We start from the raw sequence: 17,428 nt of genomic DNA, 5'->3' as shown, positions 1-17,428 counted from the left end.
CGCTAGGGTTGTAGAGATATTAGTATGCGGTAACCCGAATGTTGTTCGGAGTCCCGGATGAGATCCCGGACGTCACGAGGAGTTCCCGAATGGTCCAGAGGTGAAGATTTATATATAGGAAGTCCAGTTTCGGCCATCGGGAAAGTTTCGGGGGTAATCGGTATTGTACCGGGACCACCGGAAGGGTCCTGGGGGTCCACTGGGTGGGGCCACCTATCCCGGAGGGCCCCATTGGCTGAAGTGGGAGGGGAACCAGCTCCTGGTGGGCTGGTGCGCCCCCCATGGGCCTCCCCCTGCGCCTAGGGTTGGAAACCCTAGGGGTGGGGGGCGCCCCACTTGGCTTGGGGGGCAAGTCCCCCTCGGCCCCGGCCCCCTTGGAGATCCCATCTCCTAGGGCCGGCGCCCCCTAGGGGATAGTGGGGGGAGGGTGGGCAGCCGCACCCAAGTCCTTGGCGCCTCCCTCTCCCCTCGTAACACCTCTCTCTCTCGTTGGAGCTTGACGAAGCCCTGCCGAGATCACCGCTGCTTCCACCACCACGTCGTCGTGCTGCTGGATCTCCATCAACCTCTCCTTCCTCTTGCTGGATCAAGAAGGAGGAGACGTCTTCCCAACCGTACATGTGTTCAACGCGGAGGTGCCGTCCGTTCGGCGCTTGGTCATCGGTGATTTGGATCACGACGAGTACGACTCCATCAACCCCGTTCTCTTGAACGCTTCTGCTCGCGATCTATAAGGGTATGTAGATGCACTCCCCTCTCCCTCGTTCCTAGATGACTCCATAGATTGATCTTGGTAATGCGTAGAAAATTTTAAAATTATGCTATGTTCCCCAACAGTGGCATCATGAGCTAGGTCTATGCGTAGTTTCTATGCACGAGTAGAACACAAGGTGTTGTGGGCGTTGATTTTGTCAATTTACTTGCCATTACTAGTCTTATCTTGATTCGGCGGCATCGTGGGATGAAGCGGCCCGGACCGACCTTACACGTACGCTTACGTGAGACTGGTTCCACCGACTGACATGCACTAGTTGCATAAGGTGGCTAGCGGGTGTCTGTCTCTCCCACTTTAGTCGGATCGGATTCGTTGAAAAGGGTCCTTATGAAGGGTAAATAGAAATTGGCATATCACATTGTGGTTTTGGCATAGGTAAGAAACGTTCTTGCTAGAAACCTATAGCAGCCACGTAAAAAACTTGCAACAACAATTAGAGGACGTCTAACTTGTTTTTGCAGCATGTGCCTTGTGATGTGATATGGCCAAAAGGATGTGATGAATGATATATGTGATGTATGAGATTGATCATGTTCTTGTAATAGGAATCACGACTTGCATGTCGATGAGTATGACAACCGGCAGGAGCCATAGGAGTTGTCTTAATTTATTTTATGACCTGCGTGTCAACATAAACGTCATGTAATTACTTTACTTTATTGCCAAACCGTTAGCCATAGTAGTAGAAGTAATAGATGACGAGACAACTTCATGAAGACACGATGATGGAGATCATGATGATGGAGATCATGGTGTCATGCCGGTGACGATGATGATCATGGCGCCCCGAAGATGGAGATCAAAAGGAGCAAATGATATTGGCCATATCATGTCACTATTTGATTGCATGTGATGTTTATCATGTTTTTGCTTCTTATTTGCTTAGAACGACGACAGTAAATAAGATGATCCCTCACAATAATTTCAAGAAAGTGTTCCCCCTAACTGTGCGCCATTACGAAAGTTCGTTGTCTCGAAGCACCACGTGATGATCGGGTGTGATAGATTCTAACATTCACATACAACGGGTGTAAGCCAGATTTACACATGCAAAACACTTAGGTTGACTTGACGAGCCTAGCATGTACATACATGGCCTCGGAACACAAGAGACCGAAAGGTCGAACATGAGTCGTATGGAAGATACGATCAACATGGAGATGTTCACCGATGATGACTAGTCCGTCTCACGTGATGATCGGACACGGTCTAGTTGAGTCGGATCATGTATCACTTAGATGACTAGAGGGATGTCTAATCTGAGTGGGAGTTCATTAAATAATTTGATTAGATGAACTTAATTATCATGAACTTAGTCTAAAAACCTTTGCAAAATGTCTTGTAGATCAAATGGCCAACGCTCATGTCAACCTAAACTTCAACGCGTTCCTAGAGAAAACCAAGCTGAAAGATGATGGCAGCAACTATACGGACTGGGTCCGGAACCTAAGGATCATCCTCATAGCTGCCAAGAAAGCATATGTCCTACAAGCACCGCTAGGTCAAGCACCCATCCCAGAGAACCAAGATGTTATGAACGCTTGGCAGTCACGTGCTGATGATTACTCCTTCGTTTAGTGTGGCATGCTTTACAGCTTAGAACCGGGGCTCCAAAAGCGTTTTGAGCAACACGAAGCATATGACATGTTCGAAGAGCTGAAAATGGTTTTCCAAGCTCATGCCCGGGTCGAGAGATATGAAGTCTCCGACAAGTTCTACAGTTGTAAGATGGAGGAAAATAGTTCTGTCAGTGAGCACATACTCGAAATGTCTGGGTTGCACAACCGCTTGTCCCAGCTGGACATTAACCTCCCGGACGAGGCGGTCATTGACAGAATCCTTCAGTCGCTCCCACCTAGCTACAAGAGCTTTGTGATTAACTACAATATGCAGGGGATGGTGAAAACTATTCCTGAAGTATTTTCAATGCTGAAATCAGCGGAGGTGGAAATCAAAAAGGAACATCAAGTGTTGATGGTCAATAAAACCACTAGTTTCAAGAAAGGCAAGGGTAAGAAGAACTTCAAGAAGGACGGCAAGGGAGTTGCCGTGCCCGGTAAATCAGTTGCCGGGAAGAAGCCAAAGAATGGACCCAAACCTGAGACTGAGTGCTTTTATTGCAAGGGAAAGGGACACTGGAAGCGGAACTGCCCCAAATACTTAGCGGACAAGAAGGCCGACAACACTAAAGGTATATGTCATATACATGTAATTGATGTGTACCTTACCAGTACTCATAGTAGCTCCTGGGTATTTGATACCGGTGCGGTTGCTCATATTTGTAACTCAAAACAGGAGCTGCGGAATAAGCAGAGACTGGCGAAGGACGAGGTGACGATGCGCATCAGGAATGGTTCCAAGGTCGATGTGATCGCCGTCGGCACGCTACCTCTACATTTACCTACGGGATTAGTTTTAAACTTCAATAATTGTTATTTAGTGCCAGCTTTGAGCATGAACATTGTATCCGGATCTCGTTTAATACGAGATGGCTACTCATTTAAATCCGAGAATAATGGTTGTTCTATTTATATGAGAGATATGTTTTATGGTCATGCTCCGCTGGTCAATGGTTTATTCTTAATGAATCTCGAACGTGATGTTACACATATTCATAGTGTGAATACCAAAAGATGTAAGATTGATAATGATAGTCCCACATATTTGTGGCACTGCCGCCTTGGTCACATCGGTGTCAAACGCATGAAGAAGCTCCATACAGATGGACTTTTGGAGTCTCTTGATTTCAAATCATTTGACACGTGCGAACCATGCCTCATGGGTAAAATGACCAAGACTCCATTCTCCGGAACAATGGAGAGAGCAACCAACTTATTGGAAATTAAACATACTGATGTGTGCGGTCCAATGAGCGTTGAGGCTCGCGGTGGCTATCGTTATGTTCTCACTCTCACTGATGACTTAAGTAGATATGGGTATGTCTATTTGATGAAATACAAGTCTGAGACCTTTGAAAAGTTCAAGGAATTTCAGAATGAGGTAGAGAATCAACGTGACCGAAAGATAAAATTCTTACGATCAGATCATGGGGGAGAATATTTAAGTCATGAATTTGGTACGCACTTAAGGAAATGTGGAATCGTTTCACAACTCACGCCGCCTGGAACACCTTATCGTAACGGTGTGTTCGAACATCGTAATCACACTCTATTGGATATGGTGCGATCTATGATGTCACTCACTGATTTACCGCTATCATTTTGGGGATACGCTCTAGAGACAGCTACATTCACTTTAAATAGGGCACCGTCTAAATCCGTTGAGACGACACCGTATGAATTATGGTTTGGGAAGAAACCTAAGCTGTCATTTCTAAAACTTTGGGGATGCGATGCTTATGTCAAGAAACTTCAACCTGAAAAGCTCGAACCCAAGTCGGAAAAATGCGTCTTCATAGGATACCCAAAGGAAACCATTGGGTATACCTTCTACCTCAGATCCGAAGGCAAGATCTTTGTTGCCAAGAACGGGTCCTTTCTGTAGAAAGAGTTTCTCTCGAGAGAAGTAAGTGGGAGGAAAGTAGAACTCGATGAAGTACTGTCTCTTGAACCGGAAAGTAGCGCAGCTCAGGAAGATGTTCCTGTGGTGCCTGCACCGACTAGAGAGGAAGTTAATGATGATGATCAAGGTACTTCGGATCAAGTTGCTACTAAACTTCGAAGGTCCACAAGGACACGTTCCACACCAGAATGGTACGGCAACCCTGTCCTGGAAATCATGTTGTTAGACAACGATGAACCTTCGAACTATGAAGAAGCAATGGCGGGCCCAGATTCCAACAAATGGCTTGAAGCCATCCAATCCGAGATAGGATCCATGTATGAAAACAAAGTATGGACTTTGACAGACTTGCCCGATGATCGGCGAGCGATAGAGAATAAATGGATCTTTAAGAAGAAGACGGACGCAGATGGTAATGTTACCATCTATAAGGCTCGACTTGTCGCTAAGGGTTATCGACAAGTTCAAGGGGTTGACTACGATGAGACCTTCTCACCCGTAGCAAAGCTGAAGTCCGTCCGAATCATGTTAGCAATTGCCGCATACTATGATTATGAGATATGGCAAATGGACGTCAAAACGGCATTCCTTAACGGCTTTCTTAAGGAAGAATTGTATATGATGCAGCCAGAAGGTTTTGTCGATCCTAAGAATGCTAACAAGGTATGCAAGCTACAACGCTCCATCTATGGGCTGGTGCAAGCATCTCGGAGTTGGAACATTCGCTTTGATGAAATGATCAAAGCGTTTGGGTTTATGCGGACTTATGGAGAAGCCTGCGTTTACAAGAAAGTGAGTGGGAGCTCTGTAGCATTTCTCATATTATATGTGGATGACATACTTTTGATGGGAAATGATATAGAACTTTTGGACAGTATTAAGGCCTACTTGAATAAGTGTTTTTCAATGAAGGACCTTGGAGAAGCTGCTTACATATTAGGCATCAAGATCTATAGAGATAGATCGAGACGCCTCATAGGTCTTTCACAAAGCACATACCTTGATAAGATATTGAAGAAGTTCAATATGGATCAGTCCAAGAAGGGGTTCTTGCCTGTGTTGCAAGGTGTGAAATTGAGCTCAGCTCAATGTCTGACCACGGAAGAAGATAGAGAAAAGATGAGTGTCATCCCCTATGCCTCAGCCATAGGGTCTATCATGTATGCCATGATGTGTACCAGACCTGATGTAAACCTTGCCGTAAGTTTGGTAGGAAGGTACCAAAGTAATCCCGGCATGGAACACTGGACAACGGTCAAGAACATCCTGAAGTACCTGAAAAGGACTAAGGATATGTTTCTCGTATATGGAGGTGATAAGGAGCTCGTCGTAAAGGGTTACGTCGACGCTAGCTTCGACACAGATCTGGATGACTCTAAGTCACAAACCGGATACGTGTATATTTTGAATGGTGGGGCAGTAAGCTGGTGCAGTTGCAAGCAAAGCGTCGTGGCGGGATCTACATGTGAAGCGGAGTACATGGCAGCCTCGGAGGCAGCGCATGAAGCAATCTGGATGAAGGAGTTCATCACCGACCTAGGAGTCATACCCAATGCGTCGGGGCCGATCACTCTCTTCTGTGACAACACTGGAGCTATTGCCCTTGCCAAGGAGCCCATGTTTCACAAGAAGACCAGGCACATCAAGCGTCGCTTCAACTCCATTCGTGAAAATGTTCAAGATGGATACATAGATATTTGCAAAGTACATACGGATCTGAATGTCGCAGATCCGTTGACTAAACCTCTTCCACGAGCAAAACATGATCAACACCAGAACTCTATGGGTGTTCGATTCATCACAATGTAACTAGATTATTGACTCTAGTGCAAGTGGGAGACTGTTGGAAATATGCCCTAGAGGCAATAATAAAATGATTATTATTATATTTCCTTGTTCATGATAATTGTCTGTTATTCATGCTATAATTGTGTTATCCGGAAATCATAATACATGTGTGGATACATAGACCATAACATGTCCCTAGTGAGCCTCTAGTTAACTAGCTCGTTGATCAATAGATAGTCATGGTTTCCTGACTATGGACATTGGATGTCATTGATAACGGGATCACATCATTAGGAGAATGATGTGATGGACAAGACCCAATCCTAAGCATAGCACAAGATCGTGTAGTTCATTTGCTAGAGCTTTTCCAATGTCAAGTATCATTTCCTTAGACCATGAGATTGTGTAACTCCCGGATTCCGTAGGAGTGCTTTGGGTGTACCAAACGTCACAACGTAACTGGGTGACTATAAAGGTATACTACAGGTATCCTCGAAAGTATCTGTTGGTTGGCACGGATCGAGACTGGGATTTGTCACTCCGTATGACGGAGAGGTATCTCTAGGCCCACTCGGTAATGCATCATCATAATGAGCTCAATGTGACCAATTGTTTGGTCACGGGATCATGCATTACGGTATGAGTAAAGTGACTTGCCGGTAACGATATTGAACGAGGTATTGGGATACCGACGATCGAATCTCGGGCAAGTAATGTACCGATTGACAAAGGGAATTGAATACGGGATTGATTGAATCCTCGACATCGTGGTTCATCCAATGAGATCATCGTGGAACATGTGGGAGCCAACATGGGTATCCAGATCCCGCTGTTGGTTATTGACCGGAGAATCGTCTCGGTCATGTCTGCGTGTCTCCCGAACCCGTAGGGTCTACACACTTAAGGTTCGGTGACGCTAGGGTTGTAGAGATATTAGTATGCGGTAACCCGAAAGTTGTTCGAAAACCCGGATGAGATCCCGGACGTCACGAGGAGTTCTGGAATGGTCCGGAGGTGAAGATTTATATATAGGAAGTCCAGTTTCGGCCATCGGGAAAGTTTCGGGGGTAATCGGTATTGTACCGGGACCACCGAAAGGGTCCCGGGGGTCCACCGGGTGGGGCCACCTATCCCGGAGGGCCCCATGGGCTGAAGTGGGAGGGGAACCAGCTCCTGGTGAGCTGGTGCTCCCCCCATGGGCCTCCCATCTCCTAGGGCCGGCGCCCCCCCTAGGGGCCCTATATATAGTGGGGGGGAGGGAGGGCAGCCGCACCCAAGTCCTTGGCGCCTCCCTCTCCCCTCATAACACCTCTCTCTCTCTCTCGTTGGAGCTTGGCGAAGCCCTGCCGAGATCACCGCTGCTTCCACCACCATGCCATCGTGCTGCTGGATCTCCATCAACCTCTCCTTCCCCTTGCTGGACCAAGAAGGAGGAGACGTCTTCCCAACCGTACGTGTGTTGAACGCGGAGGTGCCATCCGTTCGGCGCTTGGTCATCGGTGATTTGGATCACGACGAGTACGACTCCATCAACCCCGTTCTCTTGAACGCTTCCGCTCGCGATCTACAAGGGTATGTAGATGCACTCCCCTCTCCCTCGTTGCTAGATGACTCCATAGATTGATCTTGGTGATGCGTAGAAAATTTTAAAATTATGCTACGTTCCCCAACATGTGTAGCATGGTAGATATCGCCATCTCTTGGTTGTTATGTTGACAATGAAAGTATACCGTTCAAAATATTATTCACCTCTATTTCAAAACCGAGCTCTGGCACCTCTACAAATCCCTGCTTCCCTTTGCGAAGGGCCTATCTATTTACTTTTATGTTGAGTCATCATCTTCTTATTAAAAAGCACCAGTTGGAGAGCACCACTGTCATTTGCATTCATTACTGTTAGTTTACATTGAGTATGACTTGACTAGATCTCTTTTACCATGAATTACAATGTCTAGTCAGTCCTTGATCTTTAAAGGTGCTCTGAATTTATGTTTTGCGGTCTCAGAAAGGGCTAGCGAGATACCATCTTGTTATATCATATTATGATTGTTTTGAGAAAGTGTTGTCATTCAGATTTATTATTATTGCTCGCTAGTTGATTATGCCATTGATATGAGTAAACATGAGACCTAAGAATTATTGTGAATATGGTTAGTTTATAATCTTTGCTGAAAACTTGAATGCTGACTTTACATATTACAACAACGAGAGCAAACAGTGTTTGTAAAAATTTTTCTTTATCACTTTCAGTTTATCAACTGAATTGCTTGAGGACAGCAAAGGTTTAAGCTTGGGGGAGTTGATACGTCTCCGTCGTATCTACTTTTCCAAACACTTTTGCCCTTGTTTTGGACTCTAACTTGCATGATTTGAATGGAACTAACCCGGACTGACGCTATTTTCAGCAGAATTGCCATGGTGTTATTTATGTGTAGAAACAAAAGTTTTCGGAATGACCTGAAACTCCACGAAGCGTATTTTTGGAAATAATAAAAAATACTGGCAAAAGATCAAGGCCAGGGGGGCCACACCCTAGCCATGAGGGTGGGGGGCGCGCCTGCCCCCTGGGCGCGCCCCCTACCTCATGGGCCCCTGGAGCTCCTCCGACCTCAACTCCAACTCTATATATTCACTTTCGGGGAGAAAAAAATCAGGGAGAAGGATTCATCGTGTTTTATGATATGGAGCCACCGCCAAGCCCTAAAACCTCTCGGGAGGGCTGATCTGGAGTCCGTTCGGGGCTCCGGAGAGAGGAATCCGTCGCCATCGTCATCATCAACCATTCTCCATCACCAATTTCATGATGCTCACCGCCGTGCGTGAGTAATTCCATCATAGGCTTGCTGGACGGTGATGGGTTGGATGAGATTTATCATGTAATTGATGATAGACATTACCACCTTGTTCTCCATAAAACGGGCGCGGTGACTGTTGTCGAAAGCATGATCAAGCATGGTCTACTTCACGCCGATTTCTGGCGTAAGGGGGGCCGCCTATAACAATTGGAAATGATGTCATTTTCAACCAACTTGTATCATTTTGAACAAACATGAAACATATCAAGTCCAAATATAAATGAATCATATTCAACCGACATGAATCATATCATTTTTTTTATCAATTATCACTTATTCAACCAACATTCATCAATTATCATATATTCAACCAATATAAATGATCAATCTGAATGAATCATATTCAACCAACATCTTCCATTCAACAACATTCAACCATCACTCATGCACTTATTTATTCAACATTTCTAAAAAATGCATATACATAATTCACCAAAATCCATCATATGACCATTTGTTAAAAATATATATGCATATACATAATTCAATCACATGTAGGCAACTACTTACAATCCCTCCAACATCAATCATATGACCATTTGTTAAAAAAATCTCCAACTAGGGTTCATATAAAAACTACATATAATCTCCACAACTAGTTATTAGAGTTCATATTGAGCCCTATACATCATATACAATCAACCTAAGCAATCCTAAGATAAAAAGGAAAGAAAATAGGGTTTATTTGCACCAAATAATGCATCGAATCGAAAGCGTTTCGAGTAATTGGAGGGATTGAGAGAGCTTACTTTTCCCTTTTCGGAGCAATCTCGATCCGCAAAAATGGTGCCAAAACGAAGAAGATCGGAGGGGGGGATGAGAGGGGCTTGTGCTCTCTTTTCTTGCGGCGCCGCACGGTTGGGGAGAAGATGGGGGCTGGTTGGTGGGTGGGCCCCATGAGCCGGCCCCGCGGGCTTATAACGATTCAGCTCCTACTGTCAGGGTCTATGGCGGTAGGGTTGCATAGCCTACCGCCGTTAGCTCTGGCGGTGGGGTGGACGGCAGGAGACGGTACCGTTTACTTGAGGCTGACGTGGATGAGTGGTCTACCGCTATATCCTGTGGCAGTAGCCTGTACATGCCTACCACCGGGACCAATGGCGGTAAGAAAAATGGTCATTTTTTTTGAACCAGCATGTTTCAATTTTTTTTTGTCGAACTAGGGTAAGATCCAGAAATTCTTTATTAAAAGGGTTAAAACACGAAAATTTGCCTCCCACCACCACCACGCCCTGCATGGCTGCACTGCATGCCGTCCAGAGCAGCCATGCAGTCACAAAAACAATGCAGGATCCCGAAGTATGATATACAACGTCCAGTGTTCAAAACTGCCCCCTTGGAGTCAGTCATCTTCCAAAGTAAAGCGGCCCTTCAAGTCTCTAGTCTATAATACTCTTCTCTTTCTGACCACTCCCTCCGTAAAGAAAATACTATAAGAGTGTTTTAGGGTATAGTGATCTAAATTTGTTAATAGAGGGAGTACTAAAGAAACAGGGTGCGAAACCAGTCTCGGCTAGCTGTTCCTGAACCCACCGTGCAAAAAGGCACTTGTGCTACTAGCAGTAATCTATTGTTAGCCGACACGCGACCGCGTTGTAAACTACTGTCGGATGCGTAGATCATCATCCCCATGTTGTTTGTGAAAACCTGCCCAAGTCCAGAAAAACCGTGGGCCTTAGAACTCTGAAGCCTGAACCCGCGTGCATCTGCCGGTATTCTCCCGTAGTTTAGTTCTTCAGGGGGTACGACGAGCATTGTTATCCGGCACGACCGCGTTGTAAACCACTGTCCGATTCATGGATGTGCAGGTTGTTTCGTGAAAACCTGTCAAAGTCCTGAAAACGGTGGGTCTCAAGACTCTGAAACCCGCGTGCCTCGGCCGGTGTCTTGACAGGAATCAGAGTAACATGCGCGCGCGCGTGCGTCCCAACATCTTCAACTTGGTTTAGTTTTTGCAGACCGTGCATGTTTTAAAACGCAACATCTGCATAAAGGAGAAATAAGTCTAGATAACCCCCGAGGTTGCATGAAATGAACACATAACCCCCTAAATTTTAAAACCGGGTACTTAACCCCCTGAAGTTTCCAAAACCAGATAAAACACCCCCTATGGGCTTTCGATGGTCGTTTTAGGCTTTGTTTGGATAGCAACCGGTATATGGAAAACGAGTTTGTAGCAGGATTTTAGCAAAATCGGTTTTGCTAATTAATTTTGGATTACTGATTTACATAATAACACGTTTGGATTTGGAAAGGGGTAAAGCTGGCTTGTGTGTTTCCTTGTTTGGATAGATACCGATTCGCTTCCTTCCATGACCTTCTCTCTCTTACTTTACTCAATTTTGGCCATTGCCGATGGATTCCCAAGCTCACCTACGAGCACGTAGACGCCGGTACTCCTCCCTACGGGATGGCCTCGATGACTTCGCGGTTCGTGCGCGGAGGCTTTCCCTGGTCGCGCATAGGCTCTGCTCAAGGAGAGCTGCTGCTCGCGCTCATCACGCTGTTCGCGGCCCCTCGGCGCTCGCCGTACAGAAGCGTCCCTCGTCGGCTTGCATAGGCTCTGCTCGGGGAGCTGCTGGTCCGCCGCCCCTCGACGCTGGATGTCCAGGAGCATCCCTCATCGGCACCGCATAGGTTCTGCTCGGGTTGAGCTCATTCGCAGTTTCGCCGTGCCTACGCTGGCCGTCCAGGAGCATCCATACCAGGAAGAGCAGATCTCAAGGGATTGCTCGACGCCGTTCACACGGACGGCGGCCATGTCGAGGCTGGAGGTGAGCGGCAAAAAACGCAACAAACGACACGAAGCTGTTGGAAAACAACCAGGCGGAGAGGAAAACTGTTACGATCACGTATATGGCGATCGCGATTGTGGAAAAACGGATAATAGTCGATTTTCCACAAACCTGAAATCCGGGGATTTGGAGAACCAAGTTTCCTATAAATGTGGATTAGTAATTGTAGCCAAACAAGATTTTATTTGGTTGAACCGTTTTCCTGGTTTATAGAGATCAGATTTTGTATACGTGCCCTATCCAAACAACGCCTTAGAGTGGTTTTGTACGAGTGACCCATTTTACATAAGCCATCGCTGGTCCCACCTCTAAACAACTCAATATCACCACAGCCACGCACATGTATTCCATTAAACATGTAACCTACAATATGCACAACTCTCATCCATTCCTGTATTCTCATGCATCTCTTCGATGGCCAGTGCGGATTGCTTCCTGAGCATGCCCCCTGCGCTCAAAGTGCCAGCATGCATCACATTGCTTACCTGATTGACGGTGCACACATGCCTGACAAGTACGTCGGGTTGTGACGCCATTGCGCGTGCATTCCGTAGCAGCATGCAGTCTGTTGTATCGTGTGGCTGATTCGACATTCGAGTTGGCACACCTATCGGAGTTTTTAGGGGACGAGCGCAGAGTGGAATTGGAGGCAGGCCAGCAACAAGCTACGAGCAAGCGCTGGAGCTATACATCTGTCACGATGCAATCCTGCCACATTGTGCATATTGACCTTCTTCTCAGATGTAGGTGTACTTGTCTATATCTGTCGTGCTAGCCACGAGATCAAGACACGGGATATCAACTACTTCCTCCGTCCCAAAATAAATGTCTCAACTTTGTACTAAAGTTAGTACAAAGTTGAGACACTTATTTTGGGACGGAGGGAGTACTTAGTTTGGTGTTTTTGATTGTCTGTTGTGCTCTGCAAGCTAAGTGCACAGTTGCAGACCAAGTAAGGCTCGGCAAGATACGAGGAAAGTCCATAGACGGGGCGTATGGCGCAGGTTCAGATGTGCAACTGTGCAAGGCATCCTGCCGCGGCGTGGCCCGGGCATTACGGGTGATGAACAGAGATGTGACACGGCAGAAAAGGAGTGGAGGAGCTGCGTAGGGGCAAACATGTGATTACGAGCAGCAACGACAGAGATGAAGTCGAGCTAGCTTCGTGTACATGAGCTTAGCTTCTACATGTTCCAAGTTACATCCATCACAAGATAACTAGTTTTTTTAAGGGCAACAGGGAAACTAGCTTCACATACTCTACTCCAAGTTGCACCGTGCTCCGGACGGACAGGACTCGGCAAGTCAAGCTTGCTGCAAACAGAAAATAGTAGGCTTGTGTGAAGTGAGCCACGTGGACAAAAACAACTCTGGAAACCACTCTCCAAAGTCCTTACGGGGTAGTTTATCTGGTTTTGGAAACTCCAATAGGTTAATAACCCGGTTTTAAAATTCAGGGGGTAATGTGATCGATTTGTGAAAACTCAGGGGGTTATCTGGACTTCTTTCGCATAAAGGATTAAAAAAACCATTCGCAAAAAAGAAACAACATTTTTCAGTCATCGTGCGTGATAGTGGGTCGTAATTTGTCTTGTGCTTACAAAAAAATCTTTGGAAAAGAAGGAAAAACATATAGCCGAGCCCATTGACATATTTGGGCCGCGCTGGGGCCCCATGTAGAGCTTTGACTCCGGGGTTCCTCCGCACGGGCCGGGCCTCTTCCGGAAAACAGAAAAAACAGCGGGGGTGGAAGGAGGCCGGAAAGCGGACTGCCGCGTAGTCGTCGCCGTCGTCGTCCCCCCCTTCCTCCCGGTGGTGCCCGCGAGCTCCAAGCCCTTGCTCGGTCGCGGGTAGGGTGGCGAGTGAGATGGTTCGAGCTCCGTCCGTAGCGGCGGCCGTGGCCGTGGCCGTGCTCCTCCTCTGCCTCTCCGGCCTCTGCCGCGGCGCCGAGCGGCTCGGGGCGAGGGAGTGCGAGGAGCTGGGGTTCACCGGCCTCGCCCTCTGCTCCGACTGCAACGCGCTCGCCGAGTTCGTCAAGGACCAAGGTGCGTGCGTAGCCAATGGCTCCCCCCTCTGCTGTATCCATTAGTCACGTGACGATGGTGTGATTGCGATCTGAACCGAGCGAGGCGTAGGTCGGAAAGATACCCGGATGTGATTTCTCTATCGTAGTTCGATTGATCCGCAGTGCGGAATAGATCCGTGAGGGTTAGATCGTAACTATATCGCGGTTGCAGCCGGGAAATCGATTCTCGTTAGCCCGAGGAAACCCAATTGGAGTGTGAATGTGTGGTTCTTAGACCACCGAGCCTTTATATGGATCTCAAATTACTTCGGGGAGACAGGAATAGTGGACCCGGAGTTGGTTGATTTGAGGTTTCTTATATGATCATTCATTCAAGTGATCTGGGACGCCCTGTTGCAACTGAAGCTTGAATCCGGCTCTGAAATTGTGATTTGGTCAATTTGGGGGCCGTGACTTGTGAATTAAATAGCTCGTCCCACGCCGATGTACTGGGAACTTTGAGGTTAGTCCACAGTTGCAGAATAGTGCGGTGTTTGAACCTTTCTAGATAAAGGATGGGTCACCCCCCCAGCCTCTGTATCGATTGATGCACACAGTCAAGGCGGTGTTTGAAATGTGGAAGTTTCACTCTCCCCTGACATCTAAAAAATTTGTAGGTGGTGTTGATTATGGAACCTCCTTTATTTTTGTCACCGTTGTTTTGATGATTTCGTCTAGGAGCATTCTGAAGCTAGCTGGATTGAAAATCTGATTAATGTGAAGAATTCTATTGTATCTAGATTTCTCATTGCTCGTCTTGGATGATTTTGTCGTTGCTGAGTTGCTCCTTTAGAAGTCAGTCGTCGGCTGTTGGGAAAGCAAGTCACAGTGGATTCCTTTTTCTTCATCACACGTGCTAGTTGTTCCAATCGTCCTTTTAACAACATATTTGTTTTATGGTTGCAGAGTTGGTGGATGACTGTCGTAAATGTTGCACGGAGGATTCAGATGATTCTATCAGCAAGGTATGGCCTATGAAGCTCCATGAATTCCAACCTGGTGACAACTGGGTTTACTTGTCAAGTTGTCATAAGCTGCAACCAGAACTAGTTTTCCTTTTTGGATGTAGAGTACACTTTGTATTGTATTCTGGTTGTTGCTGGATTTGTAGTGTGAATTATCCTAAGATCTCATTGCCTTGAGTGTTCTTTAATATAATTTTTTGTTTTCTCTTCTTGGAAGATATATTGAAGGCAAATGAAGGTTAGTGGTGCCAAATAGGGGCTTATTTTGATTGGATATTTTCAGACGAACTTGTTCTTTAGTATGTTATTACTGGATGATTTTAAGGCTGAACTTGAAACTACACTGCACTAGATTTATAGGATGCTTTGAAGGTTGATAATGAACACTAAACATGCATTATAGCAGCACACTTCCACTTGATATAATATCTTCTGGTGCTTGGTATTGCAGCTTGTATACTCCGGTGCAATTATCGAAGTATGCATGAGAAAGCTGGTGTTTTATCCAGAAGTCGTTGGCTTCCTCGAAGAGGATAAAGATGACTTCCCTTATGTAGAATCTCGGTATGCTTATGGCTCTCCACCAAAGCTCATAATGCTTGACGACAAGGGTGAACAGAAGGAGACTATAAGGCAAGTTCTACTTAACTCCTTACAAGGCAATTTGATTATAACTTTCTAGTTACCTAGGGAGATAACATACATTCTTGGACTTCATTCCGTCGATAAGAATGAAAATAACACTTCTGTCTTAATTTGTTACTCCCTCCATTCCAAAATATAGTGCGCCCGCGCTTCCCGAGGTCCAACTTTGACCATAAATTTAACTAACGAGACCAATTGCGGCGGAAGAAAAAATTATATAATTGAAAACTTCTTTCGAATACGAATTCGCTGATATAATTTTTGCTCCCGCCGCAATCGGTCTTGGTAGTTAAATTTACGGTCAAAGTTGAAGCACGTGGATAGAGGAAGCACTACATAGTGGAATGGAGGGAGTACCATTTATCACATGTCATTTGCTTTATATTGTCGATCCTCTCTCCCCACGACATAATTCAACGTATAATATGATGGATGATGCAATAGGCAAGGGAATATTATATTTGATATTGTCCGAGTACTGATTATTATTTGAACATAACTGAACAGACATAAAACTGGTTGGTATACTGGTACTGGAATGTTCTATGTAGCCACAGTACGACGTTGAGCACTAGGTCCTTTGCTAAAATGGCATAATCTCCGATTGGCACACTGTTTTCGTATTTTTCCATCTTCATCGTAGATGAAATATTTTGTGGTTTGCTCAACATGCTTAACTCATGGTAAAACCAGTTTCATCAGTTCAATGACTAAAACTAACCGAACTTGCAGGATCGACAACTGGAAGCGTGAGCATATTCGGCAATTTCTCACAGAGAAGGTGAAGCCGGCGAAATCAGAGACCTGAATAATCGTGACGAGTTCTTCTCCCTGTAGAACCATATATCGATATATGTATTTGTGTTCTTTTGCACGCAAAACCCCGGTCACCCGTGATCTGTACCTAAACCAGGTAGCATGTGTACACCTCAACTGTCATGTATGATGTGCATTTAGTTTTGTTGTTGGAGACAGGCTGCTGGATCTGTTATCTACAACTGAACATCATCAGTCTAAACTAGTGCCTACTACTCCCTCTGTAACTTAATATAAGATGTTTTTTGACACTGTTATGGATTCTAAAAACATCTTATAAGAAGTTACAGGGGGAGTAGTAAGCAAGACAGAGTCTTTGGGGCCCGAGTGCAATCTGTATTACATTGACGGTGACTGAGTTTGTTTCTGAACGATTTGGCTAGTTACAAAGTCGATGGAACCAGACGATTCCCTTGGAACGAGATGCAAAATGATAACAGGGGTCCCTGTGCGTTTGAGCATTTCTTAGTGAGCATAGTGGTACGAGGGATTGTGCCTCGTGTGACTCTGTCTGCTGATACCTGAGCAGCCTTAGTGTCAACGTGCCGTAGAGGATGAAAACCATTGCCGTTATCAGATTGGGAACTTATACCGTTCTGAACAGTATGTAGAACGTTTCCAAGATCAGATTGGGAACTTACCCTTCCGACAACAGTATGCAGAACGTTCTCAAAATTCGTAGTGGTTGCAGTCCTGACTAAATATGATCTGCTATTTGGAGATCCTTGCCGGTATCTCTAGAATTCTGAACTCGACACGGAGACATGGAGTCCAATTTGTTGGCTTCAGTTTTTCTCCCCTCGACCCTCATAAGAGTGTCTTGGCGACAGCTCCTGCAAACCGTGGCCGCCGTGAATGTCACTCCTTAGGATGACACGAGCTGAACCAAACCGCCACCACTCCCATTTCCCATCGATCTCCTTCAACATGTGCTCTTCCCGTGGGATGCAGACATTGTTGTATGAGTGTTTTTTTTTTGAATAGCGAAGGCAAATATTGCCTCAGCTATTAATTAAGCAGAAAAGAATTGCCTAGTTAATTACAGAAAACCGGGCGAAAACCGAAACAACAAAGGCTAAGCCCACCCTAAAGACTAACACACACAGGGCAAAGCCCACCCACGAACAACATCGATGACAACCACGTCGCCCACACGACACGAGATCCATGCCCTCGAAGCTGCAAATCTCCCGAGGCCGCTG

The 17,428-nt window shown here is 45.9% G+C and overlaps 1 protein-coding gene across 1 annotated transcript; it reads left to right on the top strand.

Moving 5' to 3' along the window:
• Positions 1 to 13,452: 13,452 nt before the first annotated feature.
• Positions 13,453 to 16,413, top strand: LOC125545932 (selenoprotein F-like). Its single transcript, XM_048709988.1, has 4 exons — positions 13,453 to 13,780; positions 14,707 to 14,765; positions 15,217 to 15,398; positions 16,143 to 16,413. The coding sequence occupies exons 1-4, from the start codon at positions 13,603 to 13,605 to the stop codon at positions 16,216 to 16,218; spliced, it is 495 nt and encodes a 164-aa protein (XP_048565945.1). The 5' UTR covers positions 13,453 to 13,602; the 3' UTR covers positions 16,219 to 16,413.
• The last annotated feature ends 1,015 nt before the right edge of the window (positions 16,414 to 17,428 follow it).

Source organism: Triticum urartu, chromosome 3 (assembly GCF_003073215.2).
Source record: "Triticum urartu cultivar G1812 chromosome 3, Tu2.1, whole genome shotgun sequence".
Classification (NCBI taxonomy): domain Eukaryota; kingdom Viridiplantae; phylum Streptophyta; class Magnoliopsida; order Poales; family Poaceae; genus Triticum; species Triticum urartu.
Note: the sequence above shows the minus strand (reverse complement) of the source record. Positions and strands in the feature narration are given on the sequence as shown.

Coding starts and splice junctions, on each gene's coding strand:
- LOC125545932 (XM_048709988.1), top strand. CDS start 13,603: ATGGTTCGAGCTCCGTCCGTAGCGGCGGCCGTGGCCGTGGCCGTGCTC. Junction 13,781..14,706: donor CGAGTTCGTCAAGGACCAAG/GTGCGTGCGTAG, acceptor TTATGGTTGCAG/AGTTGGTGGATGACTGTCGT. Junction 15,399..16,142: donor GAACAGAAGGAGACTATAAG/GCAAGTTCTACT, acceptor CCGAACTTGCAG/GATCGACAACTGGAAGCGTG.